Here is a 26461-nt window from a genome sequence, read left to right on the forward strand (position 1 = left end):
CCGAATGTGAACGAGGTTATCAACTAAGGAAAGAGAAACCCAGCAGCTCCAGGAGGCTCACCTCCTCTCCCTTTTCAGCACCTTCGCAAGACGCTCCTTCAGGTCTGCGTCAGCTCAGAACAGACCAAGCCCAGCTGCCAAATCCTGAAGACTCTCCCTTCCTAAAGCACCACTCCTCCACCAAGAAAATCCCTGTCACGGTCACACTGTTATGCAGAGGGTGGCCCTGGGGTCACCTGGGAGCTTGTTAGGGCGCACCAGCTGCTCCCAACGACAGCACACTCTTCCCCACCCCTGCGGGACGAGAGCTCAGGGACTGTGTGCAGCCTCCCTCGCTGCCCGCGTCTCCCCTAACAAATCCCATCTGCCATTCACACCACCTCGTGCCAGCGGTCCCCGGTTTGAGAGACATCAGCCCAATGAAGTAATAGCAAAATGACGGACCGTACGTGTAACAGGACGCTCACTTTACAAATAAGTGAAAACCTCCTGCAGTCATAAGGAGAGCAATATGGAAAATTACTGGTACCAACGGCAATAATTATGGGGATAGAGTCATCTTAAATACAGAACCCCAAGATCTTAGCATTTAAATTAAACCAACAAGGATAGAAAATAACTTCTCCACATAAGCACCACTGAAGTGTGGCCACCTCATCCCTCAACTCAGATGCCTGAGCTGTGAGCATAACTTGCGACTGGCTAAGCGGGCAGGAGGGCCACCAGCAACAAGCCTGATGAGTGACAATGGCTAGTACCAATTCAAGAGTTTAAATAAACAATTTTCCAAAAAGGTGCAATCAACTGCATGGAATCATATACCTTAAACTGGGACCCTCCTTGCTTTTTCGTGATTCGGCTAACTTTTCTGGTTTGCTCTATTTCCAAGTGTAATTCTTGGCATGTTGGTCTTAACCACAGTAATCCTCTGCCACTAGACTACCGGATTTATTGCCACACTCCCCACTGTCTCTCTGACACTAGTGACTGTAGTTCTTCAAGGGTTACTAATTTCTTAACTTACACGCAACCTCCCTCTCTCAAAGTGACCCACTACTATGTGCACAAGACCTCACCCTTCCAGCCAGAGCTACCTGCTAGGTGAGAGATCATCCCACCATGCAGCTACCGTCCCCATGGCACTGTGCTCTTCACACAGGAGGTCGGCACTGAATTAAGATGAGCATTAAAAAGAGATCCCTGTCACACTGTCACCATGGAAAACCCTCGTCACCTGGAGCAAACCATTCATCTCAGACGTAGGAGAGATACTTGAGGACAGGTTTCCCAGAGCACGGAGGCTCAGGGAACTGATCTCTGAGGTCAGTCTCTGGTCCAGGGCTGGAGAGGTTCTCTCTAAGGTCAGTCCCAGGTCCAGGCTGGGGGTCCTGTCTGGGGTCAGTCCCAGGTCCAGAACCGGGGGTCCTCTCTGGGATCAGCCCTTGGTCCAGGGCTCAGGGGTTCCTGTCTGGGGTCAGTCCCAGGTCCAGGGCTCAGGGGGTCCTGTCTGGGGTCAGTCGCGGGTCCAGGACCGGGGGTCCTGTCCGGTGTCAGCCCTCGGTCCAGGGCTCGGGGGGTCCTGTCCAGGGTCAGTCCCAGGTCCAGGGCTCAGGGGGTCCTGTCTGGGGTCAGTCGCGGGTCCAGGGCTGGGGGGGGTCCTGTCCGGTGTCAGCCCTCGGTCCAGGGCTCGGGGGGGTCCCGTCTGGGGTCAGTCCCAGGTCCAGGGCTCAGGGGGTCCCATACGGAGTCAGTTCCCAGCCCTGGCTGGGAGTCCTGTCCAGTGTCAGTCCCGGGTCCAGGCTGGATATCCTCTAAATTCAGCCCTGGAGGGAAGGCGCGGAGTGTGGCGCGCTCCCGGCCCCGGTGCCCACCTCCTCCGCCACCTCAGAGCCGCCAGCCGGGCCGCGGGCTCAGATCACGGCCCATGCGGAGGCTGCGGTGCTAGGGGCCCGACCTGCCCGACCCCGCTGTTTCCCGGGTCCCTGCCCCCAGCCCTTCGCGGGCCGGCACCGCGGCGCTCACCTTGTCCCCGGGACCCGCAGATTCCCGCGCTCGGACCAGATTCAAACCCGCCCGCCGGCGCCCTCGACGCGCTCCGCCCGCCCGCGCGTCACCACGCGCCACTCTCGCGATAACTGGAAGCGTCAGGGCGGGGCCTCCGGAGGGCGCACGCCCCGCCTCCCAGTCCGCCCTCCACCAAGGCCCACCACTCCTGGGCCCGGGGCCGTGCCCGGGCCCGGGCCCCGCCTCTTCCACGCGAGCTCGGATCCTGACATTTTTTAGTCTGACATCAAAATTTGTCTTGCCTTAAATGACTGAAAATAGATGCAATCTCTGACATAAAGACTGACTCAAAATAAAACTGTGACATCATCCTTTATATATATCAAGTGACGTCTGAATTCTCTAGCAATTGGACGAGTGTTCGTGAACGCATATGTCAATTCCACGTTTCCCACATAATTCTGTACTAACGTAGTATCTACTTTTGCTACGCAGCTTCTATGGACCATGTCTCCAGCAAATATATATATAAATAAATACATATACGTATATACAGATACATATTTAGTATCTCATGCCCAAAATTCTCTACATTCACACTTTTATTAATTAGGGATACAAATAGATCAAAGCCGTATCAACTGATTATAAATTTGATATGTACTTATCAAATATAAAACTAAAATTTTGTTGAAACACACCTCTTAATGCTATGGTCAAGACTATTTTTTCAATCAATTTATGTTTCTAAGAATAAATATTCTATTCTGATTTTTTATGTTTATAGATGTAAATACTGAGAAAACTTGTTCACACCAAAAAAAGCAGACAGAAATGAAAAAAAAAATTAATAGCAATGTACCCTATTCCTTGAATGTATTTTAATCAAATGCCAAAAATCACATACTGATCTATCATCAATTTCTTTTAATTTAACTTGTATCAGCTAATAACTTGATTGGGCTTTCCTTCAATTTTTGTTCAAAGCAAAGACTTGGAAACCACCTGAATTTCAAAAAGAATTTTTATCCAGTCACTTAAAATCATTTCTCGGTTTCCAAAAAACCTTTAGCCAGATACACTGAATTACTATTAATTATATCAGTTACTCTTTTATTTCAAGGCACTTTTGCCAATGCAATTTTTTTTTTAAATAAAATCTTCTATTGCTTGCTTTATGTTTCTCCCACACCTTGAAGAGCTGCAGATTGCACTCACTCAGTTTATGGAAACAATCCGATCCATAAATCCAGGCCTCACCGTTAAGCCAATCAGCCAAATCAGAATGAACTGTGTTGGAAAAGCCTCGGGAACTGTTCATAAACTGCTGAGGAATAAAGAATGCATCTCTAAGATGGGGGCCACGGGCCCACTCGGACACCAGGGTCAAGGAACAAAGGCCCCAGGCTCACCCCAGGCCTATCCTCCACCTGGAGTTAGGGCCTGGAGGAAGACTGTCCCCAGGGGTCCAGCGTGAGCGCATCACCCCGTGTCCTGAGGCTTTGGGCTTTGCTGTGAGGGCCTGGCTGGGATGCAGGTGCCCTGGGCCCCCGCCCGGTTCAAGCCCGCCGCCACGCAAAGCTGCAGCCCACCTACCCGCCCCGGTCCCCACGAGGCCCCGTGCTAGCCCTTCCCCACCCACCCCAACGTCAGAAATCCTTCCGCTGTGCCCTGGAAGCCCCAGGCCCTCGCCAGCAAAACCCTGTCCCCTCCCGCCCAGGCGCTCTCTGTGAGGATGCAGCCCTGCACCTGCCTTCCCTCAGGCTGGAAGCGTCCAGAGGGGACTCTGGACTAACCGGCGGTCTGGGGAGGGGGAGGGTGGTCACCGCCGGCCCGGTACAGTGCTGTCCGGTGGCAAAATGACGGGAGCCACATCTGCAGCTGTGACCCCAGCGACCTCACTAGCAAAAATGAGAACAAACAGGTGAAATGAACTTAACCACGTGCCTCATTAAACCCATGAGATCAAAAATACTGTCATTTCAACAGCATGAAAGCAGAGGCTTTGGGGCTGGTCCTGGTCTGTCAGGAAGCTTGCGGCAGTGAGGCCGGAGGGCCCCACCGGGCGCGTGGAGAGGCCGGCCGTGTCCCCGGGCGGTTAGCGCGCCCCTCCGCCTCCCCCCGCCCCGCCGCCTTTCCGCGCAGCCCCGGCTCCCTTGCGGTCCCCGAATGCCACGCCCCAGCTCAGGCCCCCCTCTTCACTCTGGAGCCGGTCACCCCGTCCTGGGCGTCCACTCCCGCCTCGGAACCCACAGCTGCCTGCACACCGACGGGCTGCGGGCGCTCACGGCCTCCCGGGCGCCGAACCTGCTCCCCTTCCCCCTCTTTCTATCCCCGTGTCCACTCTTCCGTGGTCCTGTCTCCTGGGTAGAAAGTGATAAAACAAGGCGGTTCTGAAGCCACAGCCCAAAGGGGGCGGGCTCAGGGCTAAAGAGGAGGCACGTGCAGAAACTCGTCCTTCTTTCTGTGATTTTATACTGTACTGTCTCTGTCAGTAAAAGTTTGAGGTTGGGAAACGTGGATGTATTTGAACAACAGTGAAAGGAAAAGCAGAAGCAACTGGAAGCCCGATGCCCACCCTTGCCCTACCCTGGGGACTGGGCTCCAGACTGAGACCCGAGTGAAACACCGGCGAGGGGGGGAAGGGTGAAGACGGCGCCCCTCTGTAGGCGCCATTTGCACGCCCACCTGCCGTGATGACCTTGGGAAGACAAGCGGAAAGACAAGGGGAAAGGGGAGCTGTCCGCCTTCGGCTCCCTCCCGGCTCAGGGCAGCTCTTCCCGGGGAGACCACCGCAGAGCTGGGTGGGGTCTCCTGCATGGGTAACTCAGAGGAGAGCGAGATAGATGGCCCAAGCAAAGCGTGCTCAGCCAAGCTGCAGTTTGGAATTTAGTGAACTGCTTGTGAGACCATGAGCCTATACCTGTGCAGACCAATTAGGTCAGACGACTGGGGGACACAGCGAGCATTCGTGTTTTTAACTAGTATTAGGATCCCCAGGTGATCCTAATGTGCAGGTTAGAAGTCGATCGCAGAAAAGATGGAGAAAGAGGAAACCTGAGTGGCACGAGCACAGAACCAATAGTGCTGAGCCCACAGTGAGCGAGTGTGGCCTGGCTGGGGGAAGGCACCCTGCCAGCATCCTTCCCAGCCAGGCGTCCAACACAGGACGTGATCACCGCCCCCTCAAAGAGCACCAGCACCACCGAAACTGGACACAACCCAATGTCCACCAACAAACAAACGGGCAAACAAGATGGGTCCGCCCAGACAGTGGAATATTCTTCAGCCTTAGAGGGAACGAAGTTCTGACACAGGCTACAACGTGGATGAGCTTGAAGACGCGATGCCCAGTGAGAGAAGCAGACACAAAAGGCTATACAGGGTGAGTCCATTCGTACAAAATGTCCGGAACAGGCAGATCCACAGACAGAAGGTAGGTTAGGGGTTGCCAGGGGCTGACAGAGACGGGGGTGACTGCTAATGGGTGCAGGGTTTCTTCTGGGTGATGAAAATGAACTGAGATCAGACAGTGGTGATGGTTGCGCACAACCTCATGAACATACTAAAAACCAGTGAATTGTACACTTTAAAAGGGTAAATTTTATAGCATACGAATTGTATCTCAATAAAGCTGTTATAAACAAATTTCACCAGCATGAGTACCAACACAGATGTGCCAAGCTGGGAATTCGAATCCGAGTTAACTGGGGTGGGAAAGCAGGGCTGGTGTGGGAATATCTGCACGGCCCACACCCCTGGGCAGTGCTCACGGGCAGCAGGACGTTGAGGAAGCCTCCGGAAGGGAGCCGCACCCGGCAACAGTAGTTCTCAGCCCTGAGTCACACCACAATCACCCCGGAGTCCTTGACACCCAGCCTGGGCCTCCCCAGACCAGCCCGCTCAGGCTCTCTGGAGGTGGGGACGGGTCCCACGTGTACCCAGGGGCCCAGGGGAGAGTGTTGAGAAGGCAGGAACACGAGCTGGCCCCAAGGCCACTGTGGATCTGCCTGTTCTGGACATTTCCTAGGAATCACATGCTATGTGGCATTCTGTGTCTGCTTCTCTCACTGCACAGCAGATGCACGGGGTGCCCAGTTCCCGGGAGGTGGGAAAGGGGCCCCTGAGCACTGCTGCTCCTGCGGGGGCTCCTCCATGTGTCACTCACACTCAGCTAAATCTGCCAGCAATTTCTATGAAATACTCGACCCAGACCCCTTAGTCAGGAGCAGAGCCCTCTGCATAGCGTTTTGCCTGCATGAAAGTGAGGATTGCCTTTCACAGCCTTCTCCAGGAATACACATGTTAAGAGCACCTATAGTAAACGGCTCAGAGGTTAGTCTTGTCTTATCCAAATTAACATTAACTATCTATCTTGTTAAATCACTTTATACCATATACTCTGTTTATCTTATTTCTATTGGATATTTTCCTACAAGTCCATTTGTGAAAGAGTAAAGAAACTGTAATTATTGGCTGCCACTGAATAATTAAATTCAAGGGATGGTCTAAATATTTTTGTGATATTGAGATAGTTTAGTAAAATAATAACTGAAGTCATGGGCCATCGACCCATTTAATCTTATAAGAATAATTTTACTGTAAGTATTTTGTTGTATTTAGATTTGGCTGTACCTCTAGTTTAGAAGAAGCCTCCGTATTAGGCAAGTTTGTCATCCTGAGATGCCTGTAAAACACGCTGGTGGGGCTTACCTGGCTCTGGCAATTAGCTACGAGATCCTGGGCAAATCATTTTCTTTGAGAGCCTGGCTCCTCGCCTGGAAAATGGGAGGCAGAGCTGTAACAACTAGCGGCTCCTTCTGGCTCTAAAATACATGCAGAAATGAAGGAAATGGCTCCTTACGGAACCTTTAAAAGCCTCAAGGTATCACAGTGGTGGCAGCGCCACCTGGTGGGACCAAGGCTCCTGAGGGAGAGGAGGCGTCAGTCACCAGCCCAAGACTGTCAGGACTCCTTTCTGGCAGGATGACACAGACGTGAGTGCTGTGGGTTACGACGCGCAGTGAGTGCACGCTTCTGCTCACTTCCCCTGCTCCTAGCAGCTATGGGAGATAGGATGCAAACAGAGAAAGCCGAAAATGCGTCTCTGTGCCAATGCAGCATAAATGGAACAGGAATGCAGAACAAGGTCCTGAGGCCACGGGGGTGCAGGCCATGGACAGGCAGGTAGAGCGAGTGCGGTTCCTCGGGCAAGTGGGCTGGGCGTGCCCCACGGAGGACCGAGACCAGGTCTGGGCTCTCTGCTTGCAGCCAAGGGCCAGGCAGACCCACCTGCCCAGGAAAAGAAGCAGAAAGGCTCAAAACCCAGTGCCTCTGGCACAGGAGCCACGGACCCAGACACAGCTCCCGCCAGCAGCCACGTCAAGTCCCTCTCTCATTTGGTCGCAGGAACTGCTATCTCAAAATCTCAACTCTCCCCACGGAGTGGGGTCTCAGAACATCCTTTAAGACTTGCTCTGGACCAGGGGTCAGGAGAGCAAAGACAGGGGCAAGGGGATGAGTTCAATCTCCCCCCAAAGAATCAATGTCGTGTAGACATCTTCTCTGACCTCAGTGCAATTAAATTCATAACCAACACCAAAAAGGGGGGGGCGGGGCATCATGCTTTGAAACTTATTCCTTGAGTTCTACGTTAACTCAAGGAATAGAGTAAATCTCAATAGAAATTAGAACATGCCTACATCTAGATGAAAGTGTGTACTTACCAAAGCTTGGGAGGTGAGGCTGGAGCAGGAGGTAGGGTAAAATTTCTAGCCTTAAATGAATTTAATTGTTTTAAAAGAAAGATGGAAAACAAGTTTGTTCAACTCTGTAAACCAAAGAAGACAGAAAGGGAGGCAAGAGCAAAATTTAATACAAAAACAAAAACAATTGATATAATAAAATAACAAGCAAGGTCTATACGAAACTAGTAAGATAAATGGATTTCTAGCAAGTCTAATCAAGAAAAAAGTAGAAGGTACACATAAACAATGTTAGGAAATTAAAAGGAGATGCAACTACAAATGTAACAGAGATATTAAATTCATAAGAAATAGTTTTCCAATAAATTGGAAAGCATGAGGTAGATAATCTTCAAAATTGATTTGATAAGAAATTGAAAATAAATTAATACAAAATGTTAAAATGAATGGGTAATCAAAATCTTCTTAAAAGACATCAGGCTCAGAAATTTTTATAGGCAAATTTCACCAAATTTTTAAGAAACAGATGATCACTATCTTATGCAAACTGTTTCAGAGACTAGAACAAAAGGAAGAAGTTTCCCTCACAGGCCCACATTCCGAATGACCACATGCACCCGAGCCTCGCCTTAGGCTCTACTTTCAGGGGGATCCAGGCTGAGACCCTGGGTTTGAGAAGATGGTCTTGGAGGAGCTAAACATACACGTGCATACTCACACATACACACGGGCACACAACATGCATATGCACAGAGTACATACATGCACACAAGCACATATTCACATGTTCATGCACACACACAATACTAGGCATATGTATGCACACTCAACACACATATGCGTGCCCACTCCTGCAGGCATGTACGATGCACTTGCTCCAGGTCACGTGGGGCGGGTGCGGGTTGAGCGTGGGTGGTCTGACTGGGAACCTCGCTCTTAGCCCCTGGGCCACTCCAGGTAGAAACAAGGGGACATCTAACGAGATGTATGCATGCAGAGACATCCGTCCCTTTAGTGGTCCTTACAAGGCAGGTGGGGCAGCAACAGGGAAAAAAAGAGTATCTGGGGATACCCACACCCTCCTTCATTCTGTAGGAGTCTTGTTGGAGGTGGGGCTCTTCCACCACACTGCATCGTCACCCCCGTCCTGGCCTCTGTGGTTTCAGGTGAGCAGTCAGCAGTATCTCATCGAGGAATCCTCGTGGGAGATGGTCTAAGTCTGACTTTCCACCCTTTGGCTGAAATGTGCCTCGCGTGGGCCTAAGTTTATCCCACCTGGAGTCCGTTGAGCTTCTCTAATGTGTAATGTTTTCCATCAAATCCGAGCATGCTTGCCCATCATCTCCTTAAATGTAATTTCTGGCCCTGCTCCCTCCTCCCCTCTGGGACTTCACTGTTGGTGAAGTTGGTGCCCTGTTCATTCTTCTTCATTCTGTTCTTTTTGTCCTCAGATGAGATCGTCTCAGTGACTCATCTTCAAGTTTGCCGATTCTTCCGTCCGCTCAAATCTATTGTTGAACTTCAGTGAAATGTACATTTCACTTACTGTATTTTAAACTCCAGAATTTTTATTTCATCCTTTTGATGATTTCTGTCTTTACTGCCTTCTCTATTTTGCTGAGAATCATTCTCATACTTTCCGTGAATTCTTTGGACACGGTTTTCTTTGAACATACTTACGTAATAGCTGATTTAAGGTCTCCGTCTACTTACATCTGGGCTTCCTGGGGGAACTTTCCATGACTGCTTTTTCCCCGTGTGTGGCCCATACTATCCTGTTTCTGTGAATATCTCATGTTCTGTCGTTGTTGAAAACCGAACATTTAAAATAATACCATGGCAACGCTCTAAGAGCCCTCCCCACCGACTTAGATACTTTTCGCTTAGTAACCTCCTTGGGTGAGTCTCCTAAAAGCTACATCCTTTGCTCTGTGCTGCCTCTGAAGTCTCTGCTCAGTTAGCCAACCTGGTCAGCTAGTGACTGGGCAGAGGTCTCTCTAGTACTTTGGACTCGTCTCCCAGTACCTGCTGAGGGCTGGGGTGTGTGTGTGGGGTGGGGGGGTGGGGGTGGCTGAGGGCTGGTGTGTGTGTGTGGGGGGGGGTGGCTGAGGGCTGGTGTGTGTGTGTGTGTGTGTGTGTGTGTGTATTGAGGGGGGGTCTGTTTTCACATCCCGTCAGGCGGTTGACACCTCTGCCTCAGCCTTCACCTCCTGCTTGCACGGTGCCTCAACACCAGCTGGAGGTGACAGGTCTGGGCTCACTCGCATGGGCCTTTCCTGGACACGTGCACAGCCCTGCACGTGCACATCTTTCTAGAGCCCCAGGAATGCCAGTTTTCCCAAGCCCCTTTTGGACATCAATTTCCCAGGTTTTCCTTTAACATTTTTCGGTCAGCCTCCTGTTGTCCCAACTTGTATCGCCACCCCAGGGACCTGCTGTGTTAAACAACTGCCACTGATTGTTTTCCACATGGTTTCCCCAGGAGCCAGCTGGGCCAAACTGTGGCAGTTCTCTGGGGACGGGGCTCTTGGGGAGCGCTGAACCCACCCTACCCGCTCCCAATCCGCTGCAGGTTTTCACTGCTATTGTGGTTCCAGGGCTGCTGTAAGATTTTTTCCATTATATTTTCTAGTCGCTATCAATATTAGTGTATAAACCACAGGTATTTGTATGTTTTTATAACTGACCCTTTATTAAATACTTGTTCGATTCAAAAGTTTTCAGATGATTTTCTTAGGTTTTTCACATAGGCAATCTCGTATTTGAAAATGACCTTCTTTCCCAATACGGAATTTATCATCTTTTTCTTCCCCTATCGTATTGCCCAGGATGTCCAGATTAACACTAAATACAGACAGACTTCCTGGCTCATTTCCCACTTTTCTGCCTCAATTTTTCCTCAGACAATTATTTCTCAGACTATGGCCTCTGTCTCAATAGGGTGTACTCTTTACTATGTTCACCAGTACCTTTCTCTTTAGCCGGAACTAAGAACTATCAATAGGTGTCTACCTTTCCTTAAATGGAAACTTGTTAGGACAAATTAATGTTATTTAAGGTCTGCCAGGTTTATTCACCCTTTACTCAACTGATATTTATTCACCAACTGTGTGCTCGGAACAGTGATAAACAACTGGAAAAGGCTTAAATAACACCCACGTAACCTCTGCTTTGGACACGTACGGTCCAGGCGGGAAATGGCTTTAAATAAAGCTGAACTGGGATTAGGCTACTGTGACGGTGCTGAGTGAGCTACTAACAGCGAGGCTGACGCCAGACTCCCGAGACACGCCTCAGTCACCCCGACCATCGGCAGGGGATGTCGACAGCAGTGGCACCCCTAGGGGTTCCCCTCCGCTTGTTCAAACCAGAGCCTCTTTCATTACTTCTCAGGGCTCTGGTTTTAAAGACTGTTTTTTCTACTCATGATTACCTTTCAGAAGAGCTGTTTTCAAAACTCAGAGTCTGAGGTAGGCAGAGAATTCACAACTGGCAAATATAAATACTAGACTGTAACCACTTCTCAAATTATCTGGTTCCACACTAAAAATTTTACTCCAAAAGACGAAGAACAAATCACAAGTGAACTAACAGAAAAGTTTTATTGAATAAACACATGCACTGTCATGTAAAATTAGTTGAGCGGAAAGGGCATTCTACAATAAACCCTCTGCTGCGTTCCATCCACAGCGGGCCGTCCAGCTAGACTGGAATTAAAGCAACAACCACAATATAAACACACACGCTGACTGCATTTGGCTTCAGTGCTTGACAAAGGAGGGCCGACCTCTGGATGAGGAATAACTGTGGCGAACTCAGCTGCAAGGCTCCTTGTGTTTTAACCTGAAGCAAGGCCTCACACTTCCTACTTTAAGGCACAGGATAAGCAACAAAGTAACAATTCAAATTAACCAACACTAATTTCCCCTCCATTGGTTTGGCTCAAGGTAGAAAAGCTAAAGTTCCCTTTTCCCAGATGAATCAATTATTCAGAACCACCGGCGATGAAAGTTTTGAGAACGGAGTGTCCGTCGGCAGGATCCTGGAGCCCGGCCGGGGGTCGGGCCTGATACTGATTCTCAGCTGCCCGACTGGACACAAGAGGTTCCCAAAACACCCATCGGCCATCAGGACAGAATCCTGCCTGGGAGGTATTTCAGTGACCTTAGATCGTCCCTTTCCTTTCGAAGAGAATGGCGCTGGCTGCTGGGTCTGTGTCCAGCCCGCCCGTCCACACAGAGGGTGGGCATCATGCTGCTAACTGGCTTTGTTTGGGTCTTGTACCTTCCACGGCATTTATTTTGCCGAATTGCTTAACTAAAGTATTCCATCATGTAAAATACACGTTGAATAGGTGAACCACGTGGCTACAAAACCCAAAAGCTGGGGCTGTTGGTAGAAATCACTGGTATGCTACATTTCAGTGAGTGTTTCTCCTGTTTTGGAAATTATGCCAGGAGCCAGGGGTCCCCAGCCCCCGGGAGGAGGACCGGAACCGGGCCGCACAGCAGTGAAGCGAGTGAAGCTTCCCCTGCCGCTCCCCATCGCTCCCCACTGCTGGCGTCACCGCCTGAGCCATCTTCCCCCACGCCACCCCCTGTCTTCCACGAAACTGGGCCCTGGGGCCGAAAAGGCTGGGGACCACTGCCAGAAGCCCTGCAACAAACTTTTTTTTTTTTTTTTTGGCTGCACCACATGGCTTGTGGGATCTTAGTTCCCTGGCCAGGGATCAAACCCAGGCCCCTGGCAGTGAGAGCGTCGAGTCCTAACCGCTGGACCACCAGGGAATTCCCACAACAAACCTAATTTTTAAAAAATCTCCAAAGATCTAATACCACGGGCAGGCAACTAGACTTAGGAATTACCTGTCTTCCTCACGCTGCTAAAATACCAGAGTTAGGTGTTTCCCGAGCACACACCCCTGAGTGTCACCACGTTCCTAACGCCCTCTGTGCTGACAGAGGAGATGGTCTCTGCTGGGGCTTCGGAGAAGCTTCATGACCCAGGAAGCTGCGAGAGTGCCGGGTCTGCACGACTGCGTGAGACGTACTGCAAGGCTACAGGCCCCATCACACGCACACCCAGGGTTCAAAGTGTGCGGTGGACACAACTGAAACCCACCAGAGGGCAGGAGCAGCGGCGGTGTCCACACAGGCACTTGGGCAGGCCAGTCACGCCCAGGAGTCCATGGCAGGGCCCTAGTGAGGTCTCTGACTCAATCTCACAGCTCTGTTTTCCCCAGGATTACGACGTAACTGTAGGGTGCCCCCGTGGCTCAGGCAGTCATTTGCATCACACGCCTTAGAATCCTTAAAGCTCCTTCTGCACACGTGCACCGTGTTCGGGGCACGCACAGCTACCGCACGGCTCTGGAGCCTCACCTCCTAAGAGGCTTGGGGCCTTTAAGTATCTAAAACATGCTTTTCGTAATCTAAGAAGAAAAATATTCCCAAATAAAAGCTGTATAACAATATCCCAACACCGAGGTCAGTCGTGGCATAAAGTGAGGAATCCCAGCAAGGGGTTCTTTACAACCAGCAGCCGCTGTGCCGGAACCCCGGGGCCGTGGCGGTGGCTGGCGCCGGCTCGGGGGCTCTGTCCTCTGTGTGCGTCACACTGACGATCACGGGCCGGCGTCGGCTTCCTAGCTACTCACCCCGACCTTACCTCACAGCCTCTACGGGGACAACATGAGTTTGCCTTTCTTTTCGGGCTGAAAAACACTGTAAATTTCACAACAGACTAACTGCTAACATTTAGAATCCGTCTGTATTACATTTCAGGAAAAGTATGATTATGTATCTGCACTATTTCATGAATAAGTTACAACAAGCAACTAGAAATAAACTTAAGACATTCCATTTTATGTAAGAAATTTCAGATTAGTGCACTATGACTTATGAACCATGACAAGTCTCTTAATATTTTATATAACTCAGTTATATGACATTTTTCCTTATAAGCACTTCAACTGACTTCTCAATAATATATCTTTATATTTATGAAAGTGTAAATACTTTGAATACATTCTTTCATCATTCATAATGGGCAGAAATATACTAATATTTACTAATCTTTCAGCTTTTCTTTTTAAAAAGAAACACCACAAAATAGGTCACTGAGAGCTTTTTCCTGCAGAGACAAAAACGGTTATTTGTCATAAGAATTTAATAAGTTTTAGAAGAAAAAAATATATATATTTCCTCGATCCATTTTCTTCTGAATTCAAACCAGCATGTAGAGATTATAAAAAATAGTCTATTTACACAGCATAGTGCACCTCAGTGATATACAAAACAAAGCCATAAAAAAGCACAACCATATATCGGCTTCCTAGGAGAGACAACTGACATACAGCTTTACGCACACAACGGTTGACCACTATCCTACGCACGCCGAAAAAACTGGTCAAATACTAGAGGAAACTAAACATACAAAACTTAATGCTAGTAATGGCCAAATACGCCTAAAACGTCAATGTTTTATAAAACCACTAAGGGACAAGTAACCAAGTACATGGAATTATAAAAAGAGCATGGGTGCATCTGTGTGGGCTGCGTGTCGGCACGGGGCTGGCGGATACAGCGGGGGCTCCTCGGCCAGCGCAGCCTACGTCACCACGTGGGGCCTCGTCCCATCCTCCGTGAGGTCGTACCTGAGACACAGGAAGACACGCGGTCACAGGGGAAGCGCTCCTGAATGGACGCACGGGGCTCCGCGTCTGTCTGTTGGGGGACACTCACCACTGGGTCCAGCCTTTGGCGAGTTCTTCAGATGCCAGACCGACCAGGACCTGTGGTGAGAAAAGGCCTGCAGCAGTGGGTTTCAGGCCTCTCACCACCGCTTCCGATCTTCTCTGGCAACACACTCTCCCTCATTTTCAGCCTCTCGCTTTTCAACTTTTCTACCCTTATGATCCACCCATGACCTATACGGTCAATTGTACCCAAGAGGCCCTTCCTGTATCCAACAGTCTTGACAGTAAGTTATCACAAAGTACCAGGGGAGATAATTCACATCGATACTGGCTCACAAACCACTCACAGCAGCTTAGCTGACGTGGATTATCCACGTACATAAATCTAAGTCTAAAAAGAGTACTCTGGGTTAAGTGTTTAATTTTTACAAAGCGTAGGATTTTTTTTTCGAACTTACTTTGCCGAGAAGCCCTTTGTCTTTGGACAGGAAGCCACCGCTGTTCTTCACGGCCACGTCCAAGGTTCTCCTCTGCACGTCCGGCAACGAGACACTGAAATCAAAGCTGAAGTGGAAAAAAGAGAATCATCCTTAAATTTCTCCATAGTTTTGCTCTGTTTTACTGTAACTAAAAAATGACATTGCTGCTTATGAGACCATTCCAAATGTGATGTTCATTTTTTATTATAAAACTGATCTCTCCTGCTAGATGTTTGGACCTGGCCCTTCAGGAAGACTCGAAGTTTTTTTTTCCATTATTTTCCAAACATAAGAGGAGACTGGAATCCTCAACATGCGAAAGGCTGACCCTATGGCTCCCCCGTGTGGACACGACGCCTGACTCCCGGTGTAAAACGTGGGCCGTGGTGTGCGACACACTGGGGAGCCCAGGCCAGTCCGCTCCCCCAAAGAGAGTGAGCTCCAAGCCTGCAAGTGAACAGAAGTGGGGTGTCCGAGAAGCAGCCTCACAGAGGAGGGGATCTGCAGGCACCTTCTGGCGGCTGAAGCCGGATGCTGCAGGACAAAAGCCTCCAGAAGCGACGCTGGCAAAGCAGAGGACAAGGTCGGAGGCCTCGTGGGGACGTGGGGACACGTGGACGTGGCCGGCCTTCCCAAGAGCGGGCAGCCTGAACCCCAGGTCTGAAGGAACTCTTAGAGGCTGCGGCTGAGCCAGACACCCACACCAGGACCGGGTGCCTGCCCATCGGTTTCTCATCTCCGTGTAAATAAAGTCACCGGTGAGAAACCATGATTAAGTGACTAGTAACTGAGTTAATGGATATCAACACCATTCGACCTACTATTTCCCCCACACGTGCACAGGCCAAGGCTGGTGGAGTGTGGCCTGAGGATTCACGATGTGATGCTCAAATGCCTATTTATTTATTTATGTTAACAAGTTTACGACCGCTCTTCGGGAGGCGTTTTTCACTCATGCTCTCACTGGTGTAAATGCCTCAGTCATTCCAAGGCACCACCAGGCCTTCCTTGAGTGGTGAACACAACTGTCTACCCCACTGAGTGGACGCGTACCTCTGATCAAACACGGGGTTCAGCGTTTTCTTTGACACGTGTGTTTTTCTCCTTCCTGACCTCCTCTTGTCTGGTAACAAGTACAGGCGGACGTAGGGATCAGAGCCGTCTTCGGAGAAGGCAATGAGATTTCTTATAACACAGACCAGAGAATGCTCGGTATTAGAATCTAGTAAAATGACAAGGAGCACCGCACTGGAACTTACTACCTGGTTTTACCTGTATCCCGTGACTGCCTTCTTCCCACGCGCACTTCGTTCAGCGGCTCTGCAGAGGTGGCCTCTGCCCCGTTTCCTGCGCCCAGGGTTTGGGGGATGTTCTGACCCGCACAGAATCACCTTTCCACACTGCTTCACTGTCCCCTCCCAATGAGGGGATGCGGTCAGCCTCGCGGGAGACCCCTCCCCGGGTCCTGCTCAGGCCACGGACCCCACCCTCTGCCCTTCGTCCACCTGAACGCTTCACAGACGCAGGCCCACCTCCTTCACGCAGCTTCACGCTGCTCTTGTCCTCGGACAACTGGGCCAAACACGCTAGTATTTAATTGCAGCCGACCCTTGAACCACGTGGAGGTTAAGGGCTCCAACCCTCCGCGTACGTGGCTCCGCCTCCATGGAGTCAACCAACTGCAAATCGTGTAGGGCGGTGGCATTTACTACCGAAAAGCTCCACGTGTGGGTGGAGCCATGCCGCTCAAACCCGCGCTGCTCAAGGGTCAGCTTTCCCTGCAACCACTTCCAACTGTTCCCTTGTTGATGGACCGAAAGCCCACGAGGGAGAGTCCGCTGAATCAGACTGCTGCTCCGGAATCTCGCATAGTAATTATCTCGGCAGCAGGAACATAGAAGGTGCTCAATAAATAGGTAGTGAAGCGAACTCGACATTTATATAATCATGTTTCTAAATGTTACTAATTTTACTTTCCTGTTTCCACACCTTTTTATAACATCCACGTATTTACATCACAGCTACTAGTGAGACAGTCAAGTCACGTAAAGGAAAATAACCAGCTCCACACCATCATCATTCATCAAACACAAACTGAAGCAACACCGTCATCTCACGTGACGTTTACTGAATCGGTACAAACCGTCCTGCCTGTGGGGACAAGAGCTCGTCTGCTCTTCCCGAACAACTACAGCTATTCCTGTCACTATCCCACAGACTTGCCTGGATTCTCTGAATTGTTCTAAATCTACTCCTGGAAACTGAATCCCCAAAAGACACTTCAATAAAAGAAAACTATGTTCATTATCATGTTCTAAACGTTCAGCCATAGGGAATGTTTTATAAACTACAATACGGCAGTTTAAGGGAGTGTTACAAAGCAACCAAAACAGTTACTAACAGAAAATGTTATGAAACGAGGTTAAGAACCTGAAAACCAGGATTACAGTGTCTAATTGCAGTATCGCCTACTTGCTCTGGTCTGTAAATGAAACAAACCGCTGCCCGTGACGCGAGAGCCGAGAGCCCGGCTCACCTGCAGGAGTGCACGACCACCACCAGCTTGTTCCTCTGCGAGCTGTGCCGGACGGTTAGCTGGATCTGCCCCAGCGGGGACTGCCCCAGGGTCGTCCCACTGGGGAAACAAAGCGGAGAGTGAGAGCACTCCTCAGACAGCACAGAGGCTGTGAGCACATTCATTCACTCAGACAAGAGGGAAGGAAAGTACCCACAAACGTGAACCCAGTCTGAACTTCTGGGTGTAAATGGACCAGCTGGATTCATATTTCATCCGAGGGTTCAATATAACCCAACTACTAAAAACTATGGCCCAAAGTGAAAACAAGACACAGGCGTCTCCTTACAAACATCAACTCTTCAGTGTTTCTGAAGCTACGTCTACCCCAGAACTGCCCAAATCTGCGCTCCTTTCTCAGAGCCCCTTGCTGTGCACCTCACGGGTCGTCTGATGAGGTCACACCCCCTCCCCTCCATCCCCGTCTCGGGCTGAGGCACCAGCTCCAGGACAACCAATGACGGCTCTGACTCAGCTCCGAGATCTTCTCGGTTCCTCCCCAAATTTAGCTCCTGAGGAAAACTGGTTTCTTATTTAAAATTCTATTTCTTTCTAGAGCGAGGGAGAGAGAGGGACTGCTTCTTTTCTCCCAAAATCGCAGCCACGAGCAGAGCTGCTCTGCGCATGGGTTACGGCCGCCTGCCCCGGCTGAGCCCCGGGCCACAGGCTCCACACCTCGGCCTCTGCTCCGTGCTCAGCACACCGCAGGGCAGCAAAGAGGAGACCGCCCCAAAGGGCAACCCACTCCCCCTGCTGAGAGGAAAAGGCTCACGTCGGAAGCTTAGAGTAACTGCAGACTCTGTCCTTATCTAAGGAAACCATGGACACGCCCATGACTCACGGGGCATAAGTGAGAAATCCACACAAACATCCACAGACAAACCCGCTGGGCGGTGAAACGGGTGGGGGCCAAGCATGAAAGAGCAGGGCCTCTTCGCACGCGACAAACATGTCCAGCTTCCGCCAAGCCTTTCCGTGTCAGGTCAGCTTTAGACTCTGCCTTCCTGGTCTGAGGATCACTCCACCGTTCCTAAGCTTTAAATAAGCCAAATACTAGGCCCTGGGAAATGGCAGGTCTACTTTGAAAGCCAAAGGCTCGGTGAGAGAAAGGGCCACACTGCCTGAAAGCTGTCTGGCTTAGGACCGCGTTCCCTCCCCGCAGCCCTCGGGTCAAGCGCCGATTCAGCAAGAGCAAGGGGCGTCTAGTTACTTCTCAAGCTGCCGCAGCCTCTGTCGCAGCTCCTGTGTGGCGACGGGCAGCGAGATGTCTGAGGCGATGCTTGGGGTGGGCTCCTTGATGGAGACGTGGCTGGGGGAGCCGGTGCTGCCGGCCTGGAGGCTGGAGGAGCTTCTGCCCAGGTCCCGCGGCCCCTGCAGGCTGGCCTCTGCAGGCTGGGCTCTCTCTTCCACACCTGGCTTATTATCGCAGCCCCCGATGACCGGCGTGGACGGGGCTGTGCAGCTGTCACCAGTGCCTGGCGATGGAGACATATGAGATCTGACAGATATTTTTCTCCCTTCCTTGGAAACAGAGGGTCGCTTTACTTGAGCTGAGTGCTGGTGGTCTGGAGACCTTTCTTGCTTTTCAAGGTGGAGTACCTAGAGGTGAAAATAGATACAAAATTAAAACGGGTGACACTGGTAACAGCCTCATACATGAACAGCTTTAGAGATACTCATTTGCAAACGTTTCTTTAAAGCTTGGCACAAAACATGAAAAACAATCTAGCCTCTCTGTTCAGCTAACCTACCATATTACAGAAAGTGTAGAAAAAGGCACATGCGGGTAACCGCCACAGCACCGCGTGGTGCAAGCCTCACTTCTGTGCATCTGTCTCCGGCCTCCTCCTGGCCACTCTTCTGCACAGTGGTGACAGCTTGACAGTGGCAGAGCCCGAGCCACAAACCCCACCCTACACCGACCCCTATCCTACCGTCTCCACCAGCGACCGGGGAAGGGCGAGGCTGCCGGACCCCTAGGGTTGACATGGGAGCAACACCTCCCCGCTTTGCTTCCTTTCACATTAGCTCTGAGTGTGCACATGTCCCCGAGCAGTCTACACCCTGCATTGGGGGTCATCCCGACGGCCTGAAGTTTCTTCCCGCTTTTACCAAGTAAAGCTGCAGCCAACACCCCCAGTTCTGTGTTATTACCAGGAGCCAGCTTTCCAGAGAAAGGGGGCTCTGTGCTTTACAACTGAAGACACTGAAGTCCCTACTGGAAAGGCTGTGACCCGGCACAAGGAGGCCGTTGCCACCACACCTTCCACAGACTAAGTTTGTTTTACTTTAAAAAAAAGTTGGTTCTGCATTTTAATTTGCATTTTAAAAATTAGAGAGTTTTAGCATTTTCCTGTATGTTTGCCAGTTTTATTTTCAGCATTTCCTTAGGTACTTACAAATGAATCATCGCCTATTTTGGACATTATTTTTCCTGTAATCTCTACCGTCTTGCAGAGTTTTTTAAAATTCTTTTCTGAATGACCTTAGAAAATTTAACATTAGCAGAAAACTTTATTGATCCAGATAGCAATACTTTCTGGACAAAAGGATTAAAAAAAAAAAAAAAAAAAAAAAAGGCTGGTGGGATTCATGTGAAAGCCCAAGGAACAGTTCCGGGCCTGCGCAAGCAACCTGGAAACACCGCTGCTGTCGGTGCCGGAGTCCCAGCCCTGGTCATCTCTCCCCTGAGCTACACAGCCAGCAGCAACGTGCAAACTCACACTCCCCGTAAAGCACCTTCCTGTCACCCCCGCCCGGCGTCCAGCACCGGGAGCGCCACGAGCCCGCCCACCCAGGACCCTTCCCCCCGCCAGGCTCTGGGGACGGCAGTACCCTGAGGGCGAGCTTCATCTTCAGCGAGCTGTTGGGACCTGAGTTACTGAGCTGGAAGCGCCGGTTCAGGGTCATGTCCTCGCAGGAGAGCAGCTGGCTGAGAGGGATCCTCAGGTTCCCCAGGCAACACTGGTGCTGCTCGTCCTTCACCTGCCAAACACGACGGAGCGCTCAACGCTGGGGATGGAGACGGAACACGCAGGGAGGCCCAGAACCCCGTCTTCGGCCACCTCCTTCTACGTCCTGTCGCCATGCACAACGCAGTAGGAAACCCCCTCAGGGAGCCTCAAAACATTGCAACAAGTGATGCTACAGCGTAGCCATGTCACAGGGCCTGTCATCTCCCAATCACATAGTCACAATGAGCACGACAAAGAGAAAACCCCGTCCGAGGAATCCATTACAAGGACCCTGAGCCGAGAGGCAGCAGTCCACACAAATCTGAAGATTAGAAGGAAATGTCCTCAGTCCTGTGAAAACGGTGACAATACACATGCCTAGTGGTGCGCCAAGTTCCAGTGGTGACACTTGTTCATGGAGAAGACCCATTTCTAAGCTTCTTTTAAGACTTCTACTCAAAATGTACAATAACTGCTTTAACTGCATGACAATTTCTGGCTCCTGAATAATAACCTTCAGCTTTGCCTCTGCAACAGGAATGACTCCTGTTAGGTTGCTGCGATACAGGTAGTTTAAGCAAAAGGAGTAAGAACTTTGGTGGTTTCATAGGCTCTACAGCAATGATCAAATAAGTTAACTACACGTGAAAACCGAAAAGCCTGATTGCTTATTTTTTAAACTGTAATCGCAAAAGCATTTTTTAATGAAATAACTAAGTTTACAGAACGTTAAAAATTATTTTTTTAAATCCAAGGTCCAGTTACTATAGATTATTTTAAGAGTAGTGCAAAAATTCTTTGTTTTAAAGGTTATCCCATCTTACTCTTTTTTTAAAATTGAAGTACAGTTTACAATATTATATTAGTTTCAGGTATATAAAAGTGATTCATTAACTTTATACTGTACTGCATTTAAAGTTATTACAAAATAATGGCTCTAGTTCTCTGTGCTGCATGATACACCTTTATTGCTTACCTATGATACAAAAATTCTTAAAATTTTAGCAAATTAAATTGAACACATAAAAAGGATACTACATCACAAGTGGGGTTATGCCCAAATAAAGGTTTGTTTGCAGTTTTCTCATGTTAAATCTTGAAAACCAGTAAATGTTTGCAAGATTTAAGATTTAAAAGTCAACACTGCATTTCACCATATTTACAAACTTAAAAAGGAAAATCACGTGATCATCTCAGTACTTATAGAAAAGTCTCTGACAATATTCAACACCCATTCATGACAAAAACACTCAGCAAACCGGCAGGAGGGGTAGAAGGAAGTGAAACACAAAGGCTTTGCCCTAAGGATCTGGAAGGAGGCAAAGGTGTCCACTGACGCCGAGGCCGGGCTGGCAGTGAGGAAGGAACAGGAAGGGAAGTGTCATTACGAGCAGTACCCTAAGGTATCCACACGGAAGCGACTAGAATAAGCACGTCCAGCAGGGAGGGCTGACAGTGGTGCCAACATGTGAACACCAACACCCACTGCACCTCTGGACGCCAGTAACAGTCAGTCAAAAGTTGAAAATTAAACACTGACCGCCCCCCACCCAACACTTAGGGCATGAACACATCTGGTGGGCCCACGACAGCGGTTCTCCCTGTGTTGACTATGTGACGCAGAGGTACAAACACAACCACGTAAACATGCAAATCACTTACCTCCACCTCGAGCTCCTGGCGCTTGGGATTGTGAATGAAGAAAGTGAAGTTTTCCTCCCACACAGGTTCATTGGTTTTGTACCGAATCTGAAAGAAATATCCAAAATCAGCTCTGGGATATTTTCTGTGGAAAAGCACTACCACACTGTGTTTATCGAGTGTTGCACTTGGAAGCTAAGGATGACACCCATCCTCTGGGCTGTCCTATCACGAGTTAACTGTGGAAGGTCCGGAGTGTGTCAGCGGATGACCTGCCAGCAGCCCCCAGCCCGGGTCCGGCCCCCATGACAATGCGCCATCCGCGTGTGTGGCCCTCACTCCACAACCTCCCCAGGCTGGCGGAGTGCTGCACATCAGGAAGTTTCTTAGATTAATGGTTAGCAGTTAAAAAAAGGGAGGGGGCTTCCCTGGTGGCGCAGTGGTTGAGAATCTGCCTGCCAATGCAGGGGACACGGGTTCGAGCCCTGGTCTGGGAAGATCCCACATGCCGCGGAGCAACTGGGCCCGTGAGCCACAATTACTGAGCCTGCGCGTCTGAAGCCTGTGCTCCGCAACAAGAGAGGCCGCGATAGTGAGAGGCCCGCGCACTGCGATGAAGAGTGGCCCCCGCTTGCCACAACTAGAGAAAGCCCTCACACAGAAATGAAGACCCAACACAGCCATAAAAATAGATAGATAGATAGATAGATAGATAGATAGATAGATAGATAAATAAATAAATAAATAAATAAATAAATGGGAGGAATTGCTGAAATGTTTCCTGAAAGTAGCACATATTACAGCAACAGCAATGCCCTCTCTCAATTTTTGAATAGAATCATATTTGTTGAATAAGTCCCCTACATATGCACCTTCAAGCTGTGACCTTTCAAAGACGCGAATGTGTATCTGGTTCCAGAGGAACCAGAACCTGTGCCATCAACGTCAGGCGTGAGTGAAACTGCAGCCTGCCCTCTGGCTCCTATTGTCGACAACCCCTCCTCTCCCTCCTCCAGTCGGTAACTCTTCTTGCCTGTTCACTCGATGCCAGCCCCGGAGGCCAGCTGTTGGACTGTACTACTGTACTTTTCAAGGTACTGTACTGTAAGATTAAAAATGTTTTATTTTTTGTGTTTGTTTTTTATGTATTATTTGTGTGAAAAGTATTATAAACCTATTACAGTACAGTACTATATAGCTGATTGTGTTAGTGGGGTACCCTACGCTAACTCTGTGGGACTTAACAAACAAATTGGACTTACAAACTCACTCTCAGGAAGAAACTCGTTCGCATGTAGGGGACTTACCGTGCACCGCTGGTTGTCTTTTAAACAAAATATTAATAGGACATTCAAAGGAAACTTAGAATCTGTCCCATGTCATCTACCCATGAAATTAAGCAAAAGCATAATTAACATATTCATGTCACTTTTCAATGTGACTTTTAAATGAATATATTTGATACCAAATTAAGTAGCTGGTTATCAAACAACTGATTTGAGAAAACAAAAGAAAGACTCATAAATCAATGGTCTTGATGCCTGCACCACCCGCAACTGGTGACAGTGACAGCACAGTCACAGGGAGCCCCAGCCAGACTGTCGGCGCCTTACCTTGCTCTCCTGGGCCTTGTGACCAACTGACATTTGGACAAGAGGATTTGGGTTGCTGTATATTTTCTTCCCTGACTATCCAAAAACAAAAAACAGATAAAAATCAATAAACACATCTTGAAATGGGGATTACTAAAAATGGAATTATTGGCTTATATTAACAGTCACTTCTATTTACTTCTGATACTTCAGTTACAGGGAGTATCTAGGCACAATTTAACTGGAAAACAATTAATTGCTAACACACCCCAAAGCCATAATTGTATCTACATAAAATAAATCAAGAAAACTTGTATTTGCAAACAATTTTAAAACGTTAAGGTCTTTTATTTTTTAAAGCAAGCAACTTCGGAAAAACGGAATCTTCCGAAAATCTTTAATGTTAATTCCAGCTCTCAAAACTTATTTTACTAGGGTAACAAAATGAATAAAGTGCAACAAATGGAAACAGAAAAGCACAGGAAGGACAAATGTGAGAGTGTGTGATTCAGAACAGTCTTCTGGTTGGAATCATAAAAATAATAAAGCGTCAGAGGCACATTTTTATGTTTTTAATTTATTATCTTCTGTTCAAACGTGTAGCTATCAGATTATCGAACCTTGCTTACCAGCTGCTAAGTAATTTTGACTGGAAGAATAAACGTCAATCTAAATCGCATTTAAGCAGATACAAATGCAATGAGAAAAATTCAGGAATAAGAAAAAATGGTTAAGAAGCATACTTTAGCACAGACAGCTGATAGAATACATAGTAAAATGCAACATATATGGGACATGAGGTTTATTTATAACTTAGCCCCACAAGAAGATGCTGTTAAGTATTTGTGTTAGTGGAAATTAATTAGAAGGTCACAAAATGTTTTTAAGTTAAATAATTTTAGAGTCAATCCTCAACACTGCAACAATGACAGAGGCGTAAAATTCATGATTATTGGAATAAAATATTACTAGCCCAAACCTACTGCGATAATCTAGTTTCTGGTTCATCTTTTTGATGTGAATGAATTCTGCAAAATGAAATAAACACTGTTAAAAAAAATCCAAGGCTACAGACTACCGTGGGAGAATACTAATTTCCCCCCTAAATCCATTTCTCCTTCTTCCCTTAACACGAGAGTCCTAGAGTCATAGCTGAGCACAAATCCTCTGTGACACGGATTCTATTTCCGAATCTCCCTTGTAGTCAGGTGTGGCCCTGTAACAGTCTGGGGAGGTCTGGCCTTTGCTGTGCCCCTCTTCTGGCTGGAGGCATTGAGCACCGCAAAGCCACAGGCCAGAATTCTGCGACGTTCAAGGGAAATAAACTTCTGTCTTTACTTAAGCTACTGCTACTCTAGAGTCCTTGATACAGAAGCTGAGTTTAACTAATACACTTACTTAATCTCTGAAAAAGTAGCCATTCATTCCTAGAGATTTACTGCAGCTCATCAGTTTCAATATACCCTCCCCCCCCTTTTAAACTTTCTAACATCTCTGAAAACAAAATGAAACTTACAATTGATGACTTTAAGCGCCTGTTTTTGGGCAGATTAGAGTGGTAGTTATCACTGCCTTCATCAATTTATTTTGCTTGTATTTTGCTTTTGTGTGTGCATGTGACATGATAAAAATCTCTGTTTGGATTATCCTAAGTCTAAAAATTCTTTCAGTAAGTATAAAATAAACACTATCAAACCTTAACTGGCACCTTACTTTCTTTCTTAGCAGTACATAAAATAATGGTGTACAGTCGTCCCTCAGCATCTGTGGGAGGTTGGTTCCAAGACCCCCCATGATACCAAAATCCGAGGATGCTCAAATCCCATCTATAAAATGACCTGGTGTTATCCTCCGTATGATTTAAGTCATCTCCAGATTACATATAATACCTGATAAAGTGTAAATGCTATGTAAATAGTTGTAAACACAATGTAACGCTGCTGTTTGGAACTTTCTGTAGATTTTTTCAGGATATTTTCGATCCTCGGTTGGTTGAACCCGTGGATGCGAAACCTGCATCCTAAAATGGATGATGTTTTGGATTCTATGAAATAAGGTTAGATCAGTGACTAAGTTTTCTATCAGGACGCAATATTCAAAATGCATCAGCACAAGTAAGACACACAAGGGATAATGAAAATATAAGCGTTTAAGTCAGACTGTGTTGAATTTAAATCTTAGCTTTTTACCACCTGATTACTGAGATCTACGTATTTATTTGAACCTCAGTTTTCGTATCTATAAAATGGGCATAATACCATTTCCAGAACTCAGCTGTGAGGCTTAAATAATATAATAGCAATTAAAAACATACATATTATGCTCGCTACACTGGGCACTTTTACATGCATGTACTTAGTTAATGTACTCAACACTCCCATACAGAAGAGAATATCACTACCACTCTGAGTAACAAACCAGGGAGGACTCAGCAGCCTGCTGCAGGTCCCACTGACGAGCAGTTGTGCTGGGATTAAAGCCCAGACAGTCTAGCCTAACTGGAGAGCCTTCATTCTAACCATCACGCTCTGTGGGTTAATAATCTTCAGTTATCAAAGAAATGGTGAGCTAAGAGTATGGATATGATTCCTCCCAGTGTTCTGGTGAGGATCATGTATTTTTCTTTTTTCTTTTTTTTAAACATCTTTATTGGAGTATAATTGTTTTACAATGGTGTGTTAGTTTCTGCTTTACAACAAAATGAATCAGCTATACATATACATATATCCCCATATCTCCTCCCTCTTGCGTCTCCCTCCCACCCTCCCTATCCCACCCATCTAGGTGGTCACAAAGCACCGAGCTGATCTCCCT

General features: G+C 48.3%; 2 protein-coding genes across 3 annotated transcripts in view; both read right to left on the bottom strand.

The window, feature by feature from the left end:
- The window catches only part of NCAPG2 (non-SMC condensin II complex subunit G2), a 61024-nt gene extending 57739 nt beyond the window's left edge, over nucleotides 1–3285 (bottom strand). The window contains exon 1 of one of the 2 annotated variants that reach the window (XM_068549780.1): nucleotides 3223–3285. The gene's annotated coding sequence lies outside the window, so the exon portion shown is untranslated. Of the gene's footprint in view, nucleotides 1–2022; nucleotides 2111–3222 lie in introns of those variants that run through there. The other variant, XM_068549779.1, reaches the window with a different exon arrangement.
- Nucleotides 3286–11292: 8007 nt separating this feature from the next.
- The window catches only part of ESYT2 (extended synaptotagmin 2), a 75178-nt gene continuing 60009 nt past the window's right edge, over nucleotides 11293–26461 (bottom strand). The window contains exons 14-22 of the mRNA XM_068549787.1: nucleotides 23669–23743; nucleotides 22077–22163; nucleotides 20296–20445; nucleotides 18671–19059; nucleotides 17422–17520; nucleotides 15939–16070; nucleotides 14865–14970; nucleotides 14453–14502; nucleotides 11293–14364 (exon numbers count right to left, since the gene is read on the bottom strand). Of these exons, the coding sequence (XP_068405888.1) occupies nucleotides 14319–14364; nucleotides 14453–14502; nucleotides 14865–14970; nucleotides 15939–16070; nucleotides 17422–17520; nucleotides 18671–19059; nucleotides 20296–20445; nucleotides 22077–22163; nucleotides 23669–23743 (1134 nt within the window). The 3' untranslated portion in view covers nucleotides 11293–14318. The remainder of the gene's footprint in view (nucleotides 14365–14452; nucleotides 14503–14864; nucleotides 14971–15938; nucleotides 16071–17421; nucleotides 17521–18670; nucleotides 19060–20295; nucleotides 20446–22076; nucleotides 22164–23668; nucleotides 23744–26461) is intronic.

The sequence above is a fragment of the Eschrichtius robustus genome, chromosome 8, assembly GCF_028021215.1.
Source record: "Eschrichtius robustus isolate mEscRob2 chromosome 8, mEscRob2.pri, whole genome shotgun sequence".
Taxonomy (NCBI): Eukaryota; Metazoa; Chordata; class Mammalia; order Artiodactyla; family Eschrichtiidae; genus Eschrichtius; species Eschrichtius robustus.